Source organism: Cucurbita pepo, chromosome 20 (genome assembly GCF_057944985.1).
Source record: "Cucurbita pepo subsp. pepo isolate OVF chromosome 20, ASM5794498v1, whole genome shotgun sequence".
Lineage (NCBI taxonomy): Eukaryota > Viridiplantae > Streptophyta > Magnoliopsida > Cucurbitales > Cucurbitaceae > Cucurbita > Cucurbita pepo.
In genome coordinates this window covers 1,609,991-1,626,243 of record NC_141817.1, presented here as the reverse complement: position 1 = coordinate 1,626,243, position 16,253 = coordinate 1,609,991, and the positions used below count along the sequence as shown (strand labels likewise).

The following is a 16,253-nucleotide window of genomic DNA, read 5'->3' as shown; positions in this document are numbered from 1 at the left end:
TTTGAATTTCTCACGGCTGACTTGTTTATTGAATTAGAACAAGTGTTGCATAATCGTTGTCCTGCTGCTGCAACAGTGCGATTGTGATACTCTTTACAAGATATTATAACGTAAAAAGCATAAACGTTAGATTGTGATTAATTTAATATATTTATCTTGAATCCTTTAGGGAGGAATTCTTGGGGCAAAATTGATTAAAGATTGTGATCTGAAAGGCAATTTGAGCCGACAAGCTTTAGTCATTGGAACAATGTTGTGTTTCTTGCTTTGTTAGCTGTTTTGCTAAATTTACAACCAGAGTCGGCGATGGACGGATGAGATTTATTCTCTTCCAAAATCTCTTTTTTTTTTTTTTTTCTTTTTGAAAAAAATCTTAATCCAATGGTTTGTATATATTAAGATCATTGTGATATGTATGCGTTAATTAGAGTGAAAGAGGAGGAAATAACTTTCTATTAGGCTCGGTCTTTGTTAGTTAGTTTTAGGGGTGTACATTCAACCCGACAACCAGATAACTCGGACTAATCCAACCCGAACTATAAGGGTTGGATTAACATTTCAGGTTTTGGGTAGGGTTGGGTTCATTTTTTCTAACCCGAATTGAATCGGTTCGGTTTCGGATTCATGGGCAAAAGCTTCGAGTTGACCCGAGCCAAATAAAAATATATAAAATATATTAAGAATTTTTTTATATTAATAGGTTGTCAGAGTAGTCTAGGCTGAGTTCGATTATTTTGTTATTTTATTATTTTTAATTTTTTTGTTTTATTTATATTATTTTGTTATCTTATTATTTTTAATTTGCAATTCACTAGTATTAATACATTTTGTTATTTTATTATTTATAATTTCTTTATTTTGTTTTTACTATTTTGTTATTTTATTATTTTTAATTAGCCATTCACATATATTAATTTTATACTATTTTTAAATATTTTTCAGATCTTTTATATCATCTTTAAATATATTGTTTATTATATAAACCTGATTAATGTTCATAAATTATTTATATATATATATAATTTTAAAGAGTATTCTACCTTCTAAGGTATTTATTATCCATTTATTGCAATATTATTATATTACAATTTATATATATATTTATTGTTTTTTAATAGTTTAAGATTCTATAACTAAGCATATTTTAATTAAAATATTTTTATATATCTTTTATTTTTGTTATATACCGTAGCTTTGAACTAATCATTTTTATTGTTTATTTAATTTCATGATCTATCTTTTTATTTTTGTTATTTTAACTCATTATCAAGAAATATCGATATTTAATTAAACTTAGTTTTATGACAATGTTGAACTATGTTAATATATCGTTGGTTTTTTTATTGAATTTATTTATTTATTTATTATTTTGTCAATAATTATAGATTGATTTGTGTGTGTGAACTTTTAATATATTTTATCTAAAGATTGTATCCGATAATTATAAATTGTGGATAAATAAAACTTAAAATTTTTTTTGACCCAGGGTTGGTTGTGAAAAGTTTCGGGTTGAGTTAGGTTACCAATCCAACCAACCCAACCCGGACCCAAGGTTGGGTTGTGAAAAGTTTCGGGTTGGGTTAGGTTACCAATCCATCCAACCCGAACTTTTTAGTTGGGTCAAAAAAAATCCCTCAACCCGATTCAACCCGGACCATGTACACCCCTTAGTTTAATTATTTATAATTACATATAATAATAAATGATTTAGCTTTCTAAGGAATTATTCATGGCTTTTGGTTTTCAAAATTTCTGTTTTTTTTTTTTTTTTTTTTTTTTTCTCTTAACCTTCCTGATGAAAAGCATGCTTAAAAAAATTATGAGAAAAGAAGTATAATTTTAAAAAATTTAGATTTGGTGAAAGTACAAGAAAGTCAACGTTTTTCACCAATTGGAAGAACATTATCAGAGAATTCAACTTCATAAGAATACCAATCTAAATGTCCAAAAATAATGATAATTATGATATTACTAAAAGGCAAAGCAAAATGATGGCATTTGTGGAACCTCATCTTGCAGAATATACAGAAATCTCCTGGGCTTTCTTCTACATCTACTCTGTAGTAGCTGATGAACCAAGCTGAGATGGGGAAGAACTTGATTTGGAGTGTACAAATAAACCCATTTTCATTCATACATTCTTCACTATTTCAGATTTGGCATCTCAAAAACTCAACATTATGTATGTTTCTATTTACCTCTAAACAAAAGATCCATTGATAACCCGATTGATGGCTTCAGTGCACGGATGAATTTTCCAGATGAAGACACTGATGGGTTATCTTCATCCGCTTTCTTCCTCCGAGAAGTCCCCCCAGGAGCTCCTGTACTTTTCACAGATCCAGATTTTGAATTAAAAATTGAGGAGCTGAAGGAAGTACCAGCTGCACCAAATGAAAAATGGCTCCTCTGGGATGTCTCATGTGGCGGGTACCCCACTGCCCCATCTTGATGAGGCGGGGGGAACTTCTCGCTCTTGCTCTTACCATTTGCTTTTGTCACATTTCTCCACCTCTGATAGAACAAAGTAGAGACATTAACGAGTAAATCAGGTATGGAAAGATTGAAACTTAGGGAGGAAGCTCAACTTACATCCAAGTTTGATTGCATCTCTGCATTGGCTTCAGGAGCTGGGACAGCCCGACCAACTCGATCCCGAACTCTTACTCTCCTGCCACCACCACCATCAGCAGCTGTTGCTTTCCCACTTAGACCTCTTTGCCTGAAATGGAAGCGTATATTGCTTGTTAAGACACCAGGACTGATCTAAATGATAAGAACAAGAGCAAGGGGAAGGGAGAAAAATAAAACCTTCTAGCTTCTTCGTCTCTCAATTTTACATCCAATTCTTTGCTAGGAGGATATTTAGGCAGACTTGATGGTTCACAAGCAAGAGGCTCGGTTGTAAAGAACTGTAATCAGAACTGTTAAATATATTGTTTTCTGCAACATTAGACACTTCTTTTTCACATGAGTAATGTTATGAAGCAAAGTTACTCACTTCGCTATTCAGAGCAGCAGTGGCAGTACCTCGCCCGTCGGGGTCCATTGTAAGGAGAGATTCGATAAGGGGTAGAGACGAAGATGGAAAATCTTCGAACGTTTCCACAATGCAGCGTTTGTATGGTTGCTGGGGTTTAAACAGAGTTGCATTTGGCAATTTGTACTTCTTCCAGTAATCCTCAGATGGAGAACCACATAATTTAAATATCTTATGAAGTTGTTCGACCTAACAGAAAGAGTAATCCAGAATCAACTTCACACAGTGATGATGCATCAGTTCAAGATGAATTATTGACAAAGAAACATCTTGATATGGCGGAATAAACTGAGGTGGAAAACTAGAAATAGATGTTGGAATAGATTCTCACAGTTGCATTATGAACTGAACTTGGAAGATAAAAATGTAAGCAATGCATAACATCACTGTCGTCTGCAATGAATCATAGTAACATCCACATTTTTTACGAAGAATTCAAATGATTGAAATATCAAGCATAATCAATCAATTTCTTAATATTTACATGAAAAAGGATTCAAATGATTGAAATATCAATCATAATCATCAATCCATTTCTTAATATTTACACATGAAAAAGGATTCAAATGATTGAAACATCATGCAACAGCTAAGGAATAAATTCATTTCATATACAATGACCAAATCAATTATTTTTCACAATCATTAAGGATTCAATAATTAATAGCATCATATTTAGTGGATCGGTCAATTTAATTCTTCAGAGGCCAGGTACAACATAGTAAGCATCAGAGAAAAAGGATACAAAACAAGGAGATAGGTGAGGAGGAATAGAGAGATAGAAATAGCAATACCTCTGTCCTTCCTGGCATGATTGGCCTCCCAGCAAGCAGCTCGGCCAAGATGCAGCCAGCACTCCAAAGATCAACCCCTATACCATAAAGAGTAGCTCCAAGCAATAGTTCAGGTGGGCGGTACCAAAGCGTTACAACTCGACTAGTCATATTCTGCTTCTGCTCAGGATCAAAGAAAGTAGCTAACCCAAAATCAGCTATTTTCAGTACTCCTTCGTTATCAATTAGCAAATTGGAACCCTTTATATCACGATGCAAAACACCTCGGTTGTGACAGTGCTCAAGCCCGGACAATAGTTGCTTCATGTAGCATTTGACCTGGTAGAAAAGTTACAGCCAGTGTTTTCATGTTTTTGACATTATCAATGTGACAAATGCCATAAGTAGCCATCCTCTGTAGCATGCAAGCAACTACACCAACTTTTTAATGAAACCTCAGAGAATTCATTAGCAAACAATCCACTTGAAGAAATTTGAAAAGGACCCTGATCATCATCTTAGATCCCTTCCTTAACAACTATCAATTTTGAAATATAGCTATTCCTTGAGACATAAGGAGATGATAAATAACAGAAACTAAAGGGACAAAAGCAACCTTGTTTCTTATTTTCTTTTCAAAAAGCAACAGAACTTGAAATTCTGGAAGTATAAAATCATGTCATAAGAGAAAGTTTTATGCTGGTTGAATGGAATTCAGCCAAAAATTAATATTCTGTTGAGTGTCTTTCCTTCTATGTACAGAGAACCCGGAAGAAATATCTGAATCCAAACGCACAAAGATGTCGAAGAAACTAAGAACATTTTCTTAATCTAATCCTGTTACATTTCAATGCTGAGAGTTATTAAACTCAACAAAACCGAGATCAAATGAACTACAGGACAATATTTACTAATTCATAAATTTACTTTATCTAACTCTTCGATGTTCTTGTAGCTTAATGAAGTTAAAAGCATGAAATTAGGCAGAAAACCTTCTAAATTTGCTTTTTCAGGGGAAGAGGACAAAATGGAAGAAAAAGGGCAAAAGAATTCCCGGTAGCTCGATTGCAGTAACATTGAGACTCCGAACAATTAAAGTGCGAAAAGGAAAGCTAGCCGGAGCAGACAAGAACATCGATTCAAACTCGAAGGAAAACCGGCGGAAAAATATGAACAAAATGCTTAGGTTCAGCCAATATTAGAAACAATCTGGATTAAATGGAATCGATACCTGAGGCTCCGTGAACTTGACTCCTTGACCGGCAGCAAGTCCGGCGAGGTCGTGTTCCATATACTCGAACACTAAGTAAAGACTACACGACATTCTCGAAGTAACTAAGCCTTCAAGCTTAAGCACATTGGGATGATCGAGGCATTTCAGGACCAAAATCTCTCTGGCCATAAACCTTACGCTCTCTGGTTCTAAATTATCAAACCTAACCTTCTTCAGAGCAACAATTTTCCCAGTAATAAGATCCCTCGCCTTGTACACATTGCTATACGTCCCTTGCCCAATCTGAATCACCAAGAACCAAAAATCACACAAACTTTCTACAACTATTGAATCGAGATAAAAAGCGAAAAATCAATCATAAACACGTGGCACACCTTTGCAAGCTTCTCAAACGTATTGGCTCGACGAGGCGTCCATCCTTGGATCACCTCGCCGGCTACTGCCAGAAGCCACGACGGCCAACCTTGCTCATTCCTTTGGCAAATGCCTGATGAAGGCCTCCGACGCTCTACGGACAAGGAATCCACGTCCTGCCGAACTCCCTGGTTTTCCGCTGTAGTCGTTTGTTTCTTAACTCTCTCACCATTAACTCCATCGCTATGAGAGTGGTGATCCGTACTCTGGCGACGACGAGGAGGTCCGGATGCGCTCCGGCGACCGTCGGCGGCTTGTCTGCCAAGAACGCAACCCATTGGGGAATGTCCCGGAGCTCATAGAGTGGCGCTTAACTCATGAAGAAGGAGAAGAAAAATGGCAGGAATAGAAAGAGATCGATATGGAAGAGAAGAGAGTGGTGTGAAGCAAACAGAGAGAAGTTTTGGGCATTTGGATTGCTTTGTTTGGGATTACAGGAATCAGTGAGCTGGAGAAGACGATGAGAGTGAAAACTTGTAAACCTTTTTTTATTTTTAATTTCTCAACAGTTATTTAAGAATAAGAATTTAGATTTTTCGGGGTAATATTGAGGCCTTGTTTTCCACAAAATTACAATACTACCACTAGTCGTACTACGGTGGTTGTTGGGTCTTACTAAACCAAACTCAAACCGGAAGAAAAGAACTTTTCTTCCAAATAAAATAATTTAAAAATTAAAAATAAAAATGGTTCTCAATCACAAAACATGTTACAATTTCAATAAAGGAACACGACCCCTTTCAACCTGTTTTTTCCTCATCATAAAAATTATTTTAAATAAATCACGTAATTTTTATAATTTAAATATTTTTTAATTACCCTATTACCAGAATAGCTCTCATTCGAACGTGGTCTCCATTTATTCATGAACTCTTAATTTACTCGAGTGTCATAAAAAAATAAAAATAAATAAAGAAATTGAGTTGAGAGAGAGGGAAAAGGCATGCAACTTTTTATAAAATTGGATTTTTCTTTTATATTTATATATATATTTAATTTGAATTGCGGGACCGGTAAAAAGCATAATTGGTTACAAACCAACCACGGTTTGGAAGGAAGCTTCCACATCCTTAAACATGTCTTTATTTTTTTTTTAATTTTTATCTAAATTTTAGAAATTAATGGTTAAAATGAAGGATATTTTGTATGGTTTAATTTGTTAAAAACTATAAAGTCTTGTAAGAAAATATAATATTTTAAAATTAAATGGATTTTTTTTTTTTTTTTTTTTTTTTTTTTTTTTTTTTTTTTGTTGTTGTTTGAATATTAAAATAAAAAGAGTTATTGTGAATTAAATATTACCTACCAAGCTGAATCTATTAAAAAGGGTGTTTTTATAGAGGGGTTGATGGGCCACATTTATTGCTGAGAAATTGAGGTAGAGAAATTTGAGCTACTTTTTTGTTGTATTTTTTTATATTATATTTAATTTGATTTTCATAGTATACGAATTACTTCGAAAATTATCTAAGAGCTCGAGTCCACTACTAACATATATTGTCATTTTTAAGTTTTTTTTTTTCGGGTTTTCTCTCAAAAGTTTTAAAACGTATCTATTAAGAAGAAGTTTTCACCCCCGAAGAAATAATGTTTCGTTTTCTACTCGGATTGAAATGGGTGAGTGACAGGCAGGTGAAGGAAGCATCCACTTTTTTTTGGAGGAATATACAATTCAGGTTCTTCCACTTAGAGAAGTCTCTGTATTGCCTGTTTGTAATAATTGAAGCTTTTTGTTGAAAAGTTAAAAAGAAGGGAAGATAGTGTTTATGATGATGATGATTGGTGATAGAGGTGAAAGTGGGGAAAAAAGCTGAAAATAAAAGGCAATTTTTGGAGTGGATTTATTAAAATTTAAAATAAAATTTAAAAAAAAATTAAAAAAAAAATAAATAAAAAAACCCATTATTTTTTTGGAATTTATTTTATTGTTTCATTGGTAAAAAAATAATAATAATAATAATTGATTTTGCTTCCTAATCCTTTTATTTTTTATTTACTATTATTATTTTTTTGAATCTTAAAAGCTTCCTCCTTTGTTTAATGATTTTGTCCATCACTTTGCCCATCATTCTAATACCCATTTCCTCCTTACAAAGATTTGACCATTTCTTTCACCCCAACACAATCACTATCCTTATTCTAGAACCGTTTTCATGTCGGTATCTCGTGCTACGCTTTGATTCTTTTAAATTTGTGGTCATAATGATACAAATATTTTTCATTTAATAATTTATTTATGTCGAACCAAAATTGTTAATGTTTTTGTCACATTTAATACGAACTAACCATATGGGTCGGTTAGTTTTAAAAATGATCGAGATTAAATTTTAAAATATTTTCGACTAAGTTTTGTTTATTTTTTTATTTTTTAAAATATTTTCGAATTAGTGGAGTATTGACATAAGTTGAGTGTGGGCTTACGGTCAAGGCCCATGCTTGAATTGAGTTGGGTTACTTACTTGTCCAGGCTTTAACTTGACTCTTAAGGCCCACGATTTCAGTTGGGCCATTGCCATTCATATGGCCCACTAAGTCGGATGAGTCGTTGGTAAAACAACTTATTTACCCATTATAACAAAATATATTAAAAATATTTACTAGGGGTAAGATACGGGCAGTGTGTCAGCAAGGACGATGGACTCTTAAAAGAGATAGATTGGAGAGGGACATGGTGTGCCAATAAGGACGTTGGTGTATCTGACAAGAGCCCGAACATATACGCTACTTGGTATTTTATTATTATTATTATTATTATTATTTTATGTAGTAGTTTTAATTATGGAGTTTGGGATTTTGATTTAATTAATTAATTAGTATGGATATAATAAGGTTTTTTTTTTTCTTTTTTTTTTTTTTTTTTTGTTGGGGGATGTTGTTTCGGCTTGAGACAGCCCATGCATCAGTTAGGGTTAGCTGCTGAGTGATGTGGACACATATTATTTGTTGTTTAAGAGCTGGAAAGGGACAACGCAATTCAATGTGTGAGGGGCCAACCCATAGGGGCTTGCCTCCAGTGGACCCTGCCCCCGTTTTGGCCGCAACCACCGCCCCTCTCCAACCCACTGGTCCCTCCTCCACCCTCTTTCTTGGTCGCCCATCACTTAATATGGTGGTGGCGGCGGTAGTGGTAGCGACGACGAAGGAATGAATTTTACTTTGAACAATTTTGTGTTGGGTGACCTTCTGAGAATTTTCGTGAGATGATCGTTTGATCTTGCGAACGATGATGGTGAAGATTGGGAGGGATGATATGAAATAGTAGAAGACAGGGGCGGAACCGAAAGAAACAAGACCATGCATCAATGTCGGATACCTTACGCACCAAATTCTAATTAAATAAATGTAGATTGTGATAAGTCCTTGGTGTGTATATATATATATATATATATATATATATTATGAACAACAGAAGGGTCAGGAGGGTCCCATGAACCCACCAAATTGATGGGCTGATGGGTTAATTAAAAATTTATCCAATTTTTATTGTAAATAATATTTAATAATGAGAAAATAGAGAGAATAGGACATCTTGGAGATCAACTTTGGGGTCCAAAATTACGATGGTGAGAACAATTCAACATGTGGGACTCTACCTATCTAGTTTAGAAATTAAAGCGTCACAATAGTATCTATCCTTAATCGAAGCTTACAACGACTAAATTAAGATATGACTGTGTCGAGACTCCCAACTTTTTTGTTCGATACTTGAAGATTGAGAATTTTATTGACATGGTTGAGTTAAGACATGGCTCTGATATCATGTTAAAAACCACAATCTCCACAATGGTATGATATTGTCCACTCTTTAAAACTCAAATATCAAACATTTACGACTCACAACACATCACTAATATCAGTTACATTCAAATATTCTTAATCTTGCTATTCATCTTAAAAGTAGAGTTGGGTTAGATTGTAAACTCCATTTTCAAGTTGGTCGAGCGGGTTGCATTGACTTAGTCGTATGTTAATTAGTGGGTAAATCGAAATTCTTAATCATTTTTATTGGTTAGACTATTTTTCTAAAGTTCAACAATGGGTAGAGATCGGAGGATTAATCTATGACGGGTACAGTGTAACAGCTCAAGTCCACGGCTAAAAGATACTGTCTTATTTGGGTTTTCCCTTAATGTTTTTAAGAGAGGTTTACACACGATTATAAAGATCACAATCTACCCTCTTTAAGGTCCAACGTCTTGGCTGACACTCAGAATTTGACGCCATTATAGAATCAATTAATCTATATGATGGAGGTGGACAAGATGACCCTCCAGGGATTTCCTTCACATGGAATCTTGGAAAAAAGAGAGATTTGGTTGGCTATGGCGTTTTGTTAATGGCTTCATCACTGTCCCCTTTTAACTTTATTTCTCAATACCCTAATTCAAACACACAACAACAGTGGCAATCGAAAAAAGAAGATAAGAAACATATCCATTTCCCCAGTTCTTCAAATATTGTTCCATTTTGTCTGTGTCACACTCAGAATCTCTCATAATTTACATATGATTCTTCTAACTTACTTCAAAATCACCCCTTGTTCTATCTGTTCAAGCTTTATATCATCACTGTTCTTAAGAATCTCCAAGCTTTATGAGTGAGGATTTGATTGAATTCTTCATTAATGTAGTTTGGCATTTTGTATGAGCACAAAACAGTAGAAGTTTGACACACAATGCTGTGCACTCGTTACGTGACGTGACGTAGTTGTAATAATTCAAATCTATTACTTGTTTATATTATCTGTTTTCACCTGTTACGTATGACTGTTACCCTCATATTTTAAAACGCATCTACAAATAAAAACCCCAAAGAAGGTAGATTGTGAGATCTTACGTCGGTTGGAGAGGAGAATGAAACATTTCTCAGTTTAAAACAGTGAGGTTGACGGCCATACATAACTGGTAAAAACATACCATATTTGCTAGCGTTAGGCTTGGGCTACTACAGTATCTTTCTCGATTGAGGAGGAGAACAAAATATTGTTTATAAGGGGTGGAAATCTCTCAGACGTGGATTGTGAGATCCCACATCTGGAGAGAAGAATCGAACCATTCTATATAATGGTATGAAAACCTCTCCCTGGCAAAAGCGTTTAAAAACATTGAGGACATCAAAGTATTGTTTATAAGAGTGTGGAACCGTCTCTGGAAGTCGAGAAAGAACCGAGGAATGGAAAAAATTTGCATATATTAACAGATGAATGGAAATTACAAACATTAAATGAAAATAAATATGGTTTATCATCTAAAACTAATACATTTAAAGTAAATAAATTTATTTTCTGATCTAAAAAAATCACTGCAGATTCTCCAAACTTGAGCAGCCACAGAGCTCTGATGACTAAAACTGGATCCTCCTCCATTCATTTTCCCGCCTTTGTTCTTGTTCTTCAATGGAAGTAACACAAGTTGTCGCCAATTCCCGATGAAATTAGAAGCTTTCGTTTCTGTTCTTCGATATCCCATGATGAAACCTTAACATAATCCTAAAAAAACATGTTTTTTTGTTTACGTTATTTGATGATTATAAATAGAGAATTTCACGGTAAGATAATAAAATGGACGTGACTTTACCTGAGATGAAGGGGAGTAGGCGGCGGGGCTCATTAGAAACATATTATTAGCTGAAGGGTCCATTAAGGGATAGTTATTTGCGGCGGAGATTGCCGGAGTTGGGGTGGTCGGAGGGGTGGTGTCGATCACCGCTCCGTTGCATTGAGCCATCGCCGGAAGCTGTGGCGTTATACTACTCAACGACGGCGTCTGTTCAAAACAAGATTACATCAAACAAAGTCCACAAAGATTGAAGCTTTTTCAAATTCCATTTTATGGGTTTTGTTCTTTACCTCTGGTTGAATCATAAGGCCGTCCAAATCCATTCTGAAGTCGAAGAAAATTGGGTTCAAAGAAGCGAGTTTCATGGAGAGAAACTAAATAAAAATATAAAAATATAAAAAAAAAAAAAAAATTATGGGTAAGCTTAAAAAAAAAAAAAGAAAAAAAAGAAATTAATTGTGAAAAAATGATTAAAGAAATTAGTTTACCTCAACTTGATTTTGTAGGGACTGAACATAATTTATAATTTCATCCAACATCAGGGCCTTCCCTGTAACCTATTCATCCCCAAAAACCCACATGGCCACGTCAGCAAAACATATTTAAAAAAAAAAAAAAAATTAAGGAAATTGAACCATTTTTTCTTACCTTGTCGCAACCAGGAACAAGTCGTTGTAATGTCTTCATCCTTTCACTAATCTTCTCTCTTCTCACCTGAAATGACACGACATGTCGTTTTTAGCGTGTGGGGTCATTCTTTTATTCGAGTATTTGATTTATAAGTCAGAGTTTATGTTCAAAGTGGATAATTATTTACCCTCTCGGCCAGACTGTGGCTGTCAGTAGCTTGGCCCCTTCGAGCTCTGACGTGAATGTAGCCTTTAGTTGCTGCACCGTCTGTTGAGACTTTTTTCTCCTCTTTCTTCCCATTTTTGGGCTTTGGATCTTCTTCTTTATGTTCATCTGATTCCCCTTTACTTTTCTGCTTCTTTCCGGTGCTCTCCTGAAAACCCCCAAAAAGATTAATTAAAAATCACTAAAAAAAAAGGATTAAAAAGAACCAAAAACCATAAAGATTGAAGCTTTTGTGGACCTTGGATTGGGCGGAGGTGGCGGAGGAAGTATTCCGGCTCTTTCTTTTCTTACTACAAGGGGAAGTGACGGTGACAGTGACAGCCGGCGGGTCGGCGCTGTCGGATCTGTCGACCAAAGTGGAAGATTCAGGGGTTTGGTTGGAGATGTCGGCGAAATGGTAAATGGGTTGTTGTTGTTGTTGTTCTTGAATGGTGTTGAAATTTGGGTCATCCAAAAAGCCTCCCATTTTGAAGGGATTGTTGGGGAAGAACATGGAATCGAGAAGAATCGGTTGGTATTGATATGAAAAAGCTGCCATTTCTCTCTCTCTCTCTCTCTCTCTCTCTCTCTCTCTCTCTCTCTCTCTCTCTCTCTCTCTCTCTCTCTCTCTCTCTCTCTCTCTCTCTCTCTCTCTCTCTCTCTCTCTCTCTCTCTCTCTCTCTCTCTCTCTCTCTCTCTCTCTCTCTCTCTCTCTCTCTCTCTCTCTCTCTCTCTCTCTCTCTCTCTCTCTCTCTCTCTCTCTCTCTCTCTCTCTCTCTCTCTCTCTCTCTCTCTCTCTCTCTCTCTCTCTCTCTCTCTCTCTCTCTCTCTCTCTCTCTCTCCAAAGCTGATCAATGGAAGCTATTGAAAGTGAGTGCAAGAAATGCTCAGAGGGTCATGGCTTATATAAACAACTCAAGGAGAGAGAGAAAGAGAAGATGCTGAAATCTTTGATAACTCATGCACAATTGCACAATTCCATTGACGGGTAGTCCGTAATTTATGGAATGATCACGAGTTTATAAGTAAATAATACATTTTCATTAGTACGAGATCTTTTGGAGAAACCCACAACAAAGTTACGAGAATTTATACTCAAACGGGACAATATCATACTATTGTTGACAACAGTGATTCCTAACATAGATCATGAGTTTATAAGTAAAGAATACATCTCCATTAGTACGAGATCTTTTGGAGAAACCCACAATAGAGTTACGAGAGTTTATACTCAAACGGGATAATATCATACTATTGTTGACGACAGTGATTCCTAACATAGATCATGAGTTTATAAGTAAATAATACATCTCCATTAGTACGAGATCTTTTGGAGAAACCCACAATAGAGTTACGAGAGTTTATACTCAAACGGGACAATATCATACTATTGTTGACGACAGTGATTCCTAACATAGATCATGAGTTTATAAGTAAAGAATACATCTCCATTAGTACGAGATCTTTTGGAGAAACCCACAATAGAGTTACGAGAGTTTATACTCAAACGGGATAATATCATACTACTGTTGACAACAGTGATTCCTAACATAGTATCAATGCCCTTAACTTAGCAATTCTCGAAACAAAAGCATGAGAGTTTATGATCAAAGTGGATAATAGATGGAAAGCTGGTGACAACTATTTGTAAGATGGAAACATTAGACTACCTGCGTGTCGACTGCTTGTTTTCCCTAATCAATAGCTTTAAAAAACACACATATTTATGGGACTGTTCTTCGAAAAAGTTTGTTTCTTTCTTGTCGTATCAGTTTCAATTCATGTGTACTCTTTCTTTTGTTCACCGTCAATAATTGGGTTTTTTTGGAAGGAGTTTTGAGAGCTAAACTCATAGCTGAAGGAAGGATTTTGAAGGGAAGGAACATACATGGTTGAAGATTATTGGGAGTGAGTTCCACCTTAGTTAATTCAGTGGAAGATCATGGGTTTATAAGTGAGGAATACTATCTCCATGAGGCCTTTTTGGGAAGCCCAAAGTAAAATCATGAGAGCTTATGCTCAAAGTGGACATTACCTACCATTGTGGAGAGTCAGTGATATTGATGTGTTGAGGGTTTGGGTGAAGAAAGAAGGAAAGAAGTGAAAGGGAAGGGAGAGTGGGGCAGAAAGGGGAAGGCAGCCGGTTGTTGATACCACCCAAGGGAGAGCGCTTCTGTCAAACTGTCTATACAAGCAAACACATAGGCCATTAATTAATAACCTACCCATACCCAATGCTACCCAATGCTACCCAATGCTACCCAATGCTCAATATTGATACCCATCGGCTTAACTTGTTACACCCATTAACTAACACCAATCACTTTTTACTCCTTTTCTTTACAACATTCTCGATCCTACTCGATGCTACTATAGTAATGCTACTATTTTTATTTATTGTGTAACAGTTTAAGCCCACTTCTAGTAGATGTTGTCTGCTTTAGCCCGTTACGTGTCACTGTCAGTTTCACGATTTTAATTAACTCTGTTAGGAAGAAGTTTCCACACAGTTATAAGAAAATGTTTAGTTTCCCTCTCTATGTCGGATCTCACAATCCACCCCCTTGGGAGCCCAAACACACCGCCTGGTGTTTGTCTCTGATACCATTTGTAACAACTCAAAAACACCGCTAGCAGATATTGTCTACTTTGGCCCATTACGTATCACCGTCAGTCTCACGATTTTAAAATGCATCTGTTATAGAGAAGTTTTCACGCACTTATAAGGAATGTTTTGTTCCCATCTTCAACCGATGTGGGATCTCACAATCTACCCCCTTGGAAGACCAACGTCCTTAGCTCAAGCCCACCGCTAACCGGTATTGTCCGTTTTGGCTTGTTACGCATCGCTGTCAACCTCATGATTTTAAAATGCGTCCATTCAGGAAAGGTTTCTACCCCCTTGTAAGGAATGTTTTGTTATCTTTCCAACCGATGTGAGATCTCACATATTGTCAGCGTGATACTCAAGTAAATGAAAGTACATGAACGAATCGAGAACCACATCCAAATGTGAATGATCCCGAGAATAAAGTGCCTAAGAAATGTTTTAAATAATTGAAAATTACTATATGCACATTTTTGTTCGATGACTCAATCTTATAACTTCATAATTAACTGTATTTTACTTAGAGTAATTCTATATTGGTTGACCTCTCAAGATTTTTCTATGGATACATACCAGTGATAACAAATCATGTTAGATTGACCTGTATTGGTATGTAAGAATAGTTTTCACTCTTAAAAATAATAATAAGTAACATGATTATGTCACAAGTGATACAAAAGAACGTTCGAACCTATTCGATACCAAATTTGAATTTTTATAATAATCCAAATCCTAGACATGGATATCCATGTCGTTGTCATTTAAGATCGATAAACTATGAACAAACAAATTTAAATCGAGAGATAAATGAGGGATAAATCAAGAAAAAATTAAAGAAAGGAAACGAATTATAGGTCAAAATCGAATCTATAAATGGGCTTTGTTGGACTGTTAGGCATCATCGGCCCAGTTTACTCTCTAACGCAGCCTATGATCAAAACCATCCAACTCTTTCAAACTGTAACAAGCATTGTTCTTCAACATTCAACGCTGCATTTAATTCAAGTTTAAGAAAATTAGCAGTCGTCGTTCTTGAATCCATTGAACTCTAAAGCCAGATGATATCTAACACGAGTATCATGACGCGGATCCTTGCTATAGATGGGTATTAATTAATGATAAGGTAAAGTGACTTCGATACTCATTGTGTGGACATGTTTTATGAGTTTGATACTCATGCTCCAAAAAGTCGATAGATCATATCACAGTCTCCAAATGCACAGTGTTCGGTTTCAAACTCATTTAATAAAACTTGGGTTTTATCATTCCTCTTTCGTTTTCTTTCACGTTTTCCAATTCCCAAACGTCCAATGGTTTCTGAATCTCATGTGTTCGTGTTTTACTTTTTTGCCTCGTGATCAAGCTGTATGTACCATCTCCTTGTTACTATGAGGAATCACGACTTTGCATACCAATAGGTTGAGAGATGTATTCCTTACTTATAAACTCATGATCATCCCCTTAATTAGTCAACGTGGGACTCCATCCCAACAATCCTCCCCTCGAACAAAGTACACCATAGAGCATTCCCTGAGGTCTATAGAGCCCTCGAACAAAATACACCATTTGTACGACATTTCTTCGAGACTCCTCTCCTCGAACAAAGTACACCATAGAGCCTCCCATGAAATTTATGGAGCTCTCGAACAGCTCCCCTTAATCGAGGCTCAACTCTTTTCTCTGGAGCTCTTGAATAAAATACACTATTTGTTAAACATTTAGTCATTTTTGACTACACGTTCGAGCATCACAACTTCTTCATTCGAGATTCGAGAGTTCTATTGACATGACT

General features: G+C 35.7%; 2 protein-coding genes across 2 annotated transcripts; both read right to left on the bottom strand.

Annotated features, from left to right (window-relative positions):
* Positions 1 to 1,937: 1,937 nt before the first annotated feature.
* LOC111783312 (putative serine/threonine-protein kinase At1g54610) lies at positions 1,938 to 5,959 on the bottom strand. The gene is made up of 7 exons (XM_023664233.2): positions 5,422 to 5,959; positions 5,045 to 5,329; positions 3,835 to 4,152; positions 3,002 to 3,229; positions 2,812 to 2,912; positions 2,593 to 2,722; positions 1,938 to 2,514 (listed from the first exon to the last, which is right to left on the bottom strand). Exons 1-7 carry the CDS (start codon positions 5,737 to 5,739, stop codon positions 2,191 to 2,193), a joined length of 1,704 nt encoding a protein of 567 aa, XP_023520001.2. The 5' UTR covers positions 5,740 to 5,959; the 3' UTR covers positions 1,938 to 2,190.
* Positions 5,960 to 10,634: 4,675 nt separating this feature from the next.
* Positions 10,635 to 12,467, bottom strand: LOC111783353 (uncharacterized). Its single transcript, XM_023664278.2, has 7 exons — positions 12,113 to 12,467; positions 11,837 to 12,022; positions 11,668 to 11,733; positions 11,508 to 11,576; positions 11,310 to 11,393; positions 11,038 to 11,226; positions 10,635 to 10,949 (listed from the first exon to the last, which is right to left on the bottom strand). Exons 1-7 carry the CDS (start codon positions 12,410 to 12,412, stop codon positions 10,854 to 10,856), a joined length of 990 nt encoding a protein of 329 aa, XP_023520046.2. The 5' UTR covers positions 12,413 to 12,467; the 3' UTR covers positions 10,635 to 10,853.
* Positions 12,468 to 16,253: the final 3,786 nt, after the last annotated feature.

Excerpts from the sequence above, each read along its gene's own strand:
- LOC111783312 (XM_023664233.2), bottom strand. The coding sequence starts at position 5,739 with ATGGGTTGCGTTCTTGGCAGACAAGCCGCCGACGGTCGCCGGAGCGCA. Across the intron at positions 4,153-5,044 it reads TCAAGTTCACGGAGCCTCAG|GTCAAATGCTACATGAAGCA; the intron begins GTATCGATTCCA and ends CTTTTCTACCAG. Across the intron at positions 3,230-3,834 it reads TCATGCCAGGAAGGACAGAG|GTCGAACAACTTCATAAGAT; the intron begins GTATTGCTATTT and ends TCTTTCTGTTAG.
- LOC111783353 (XM_023664278.2), bottom strand. The coding sequence starts at position 12,412 with ATGGCAGCTTTTTCATATCAATACCAACCGATTCTTCTCGATTCCATG. Across the intron at positions 12,023-12,112 it reads CCACCTCCGCCCAATCCAAG|GAGAGCACCGGAAAGAAGCA; the intron begins GTCCACAAAAGC and ends GGGGGTTTTCAG. Across the intron at positions 11,734-11,836 it reads GCCACAGTCTGGCCGAGAGG|GTGAGAAGAGAGAAGATTAG; the intron begins GTAAATAATTAT and ends GTGTCATTTCAG.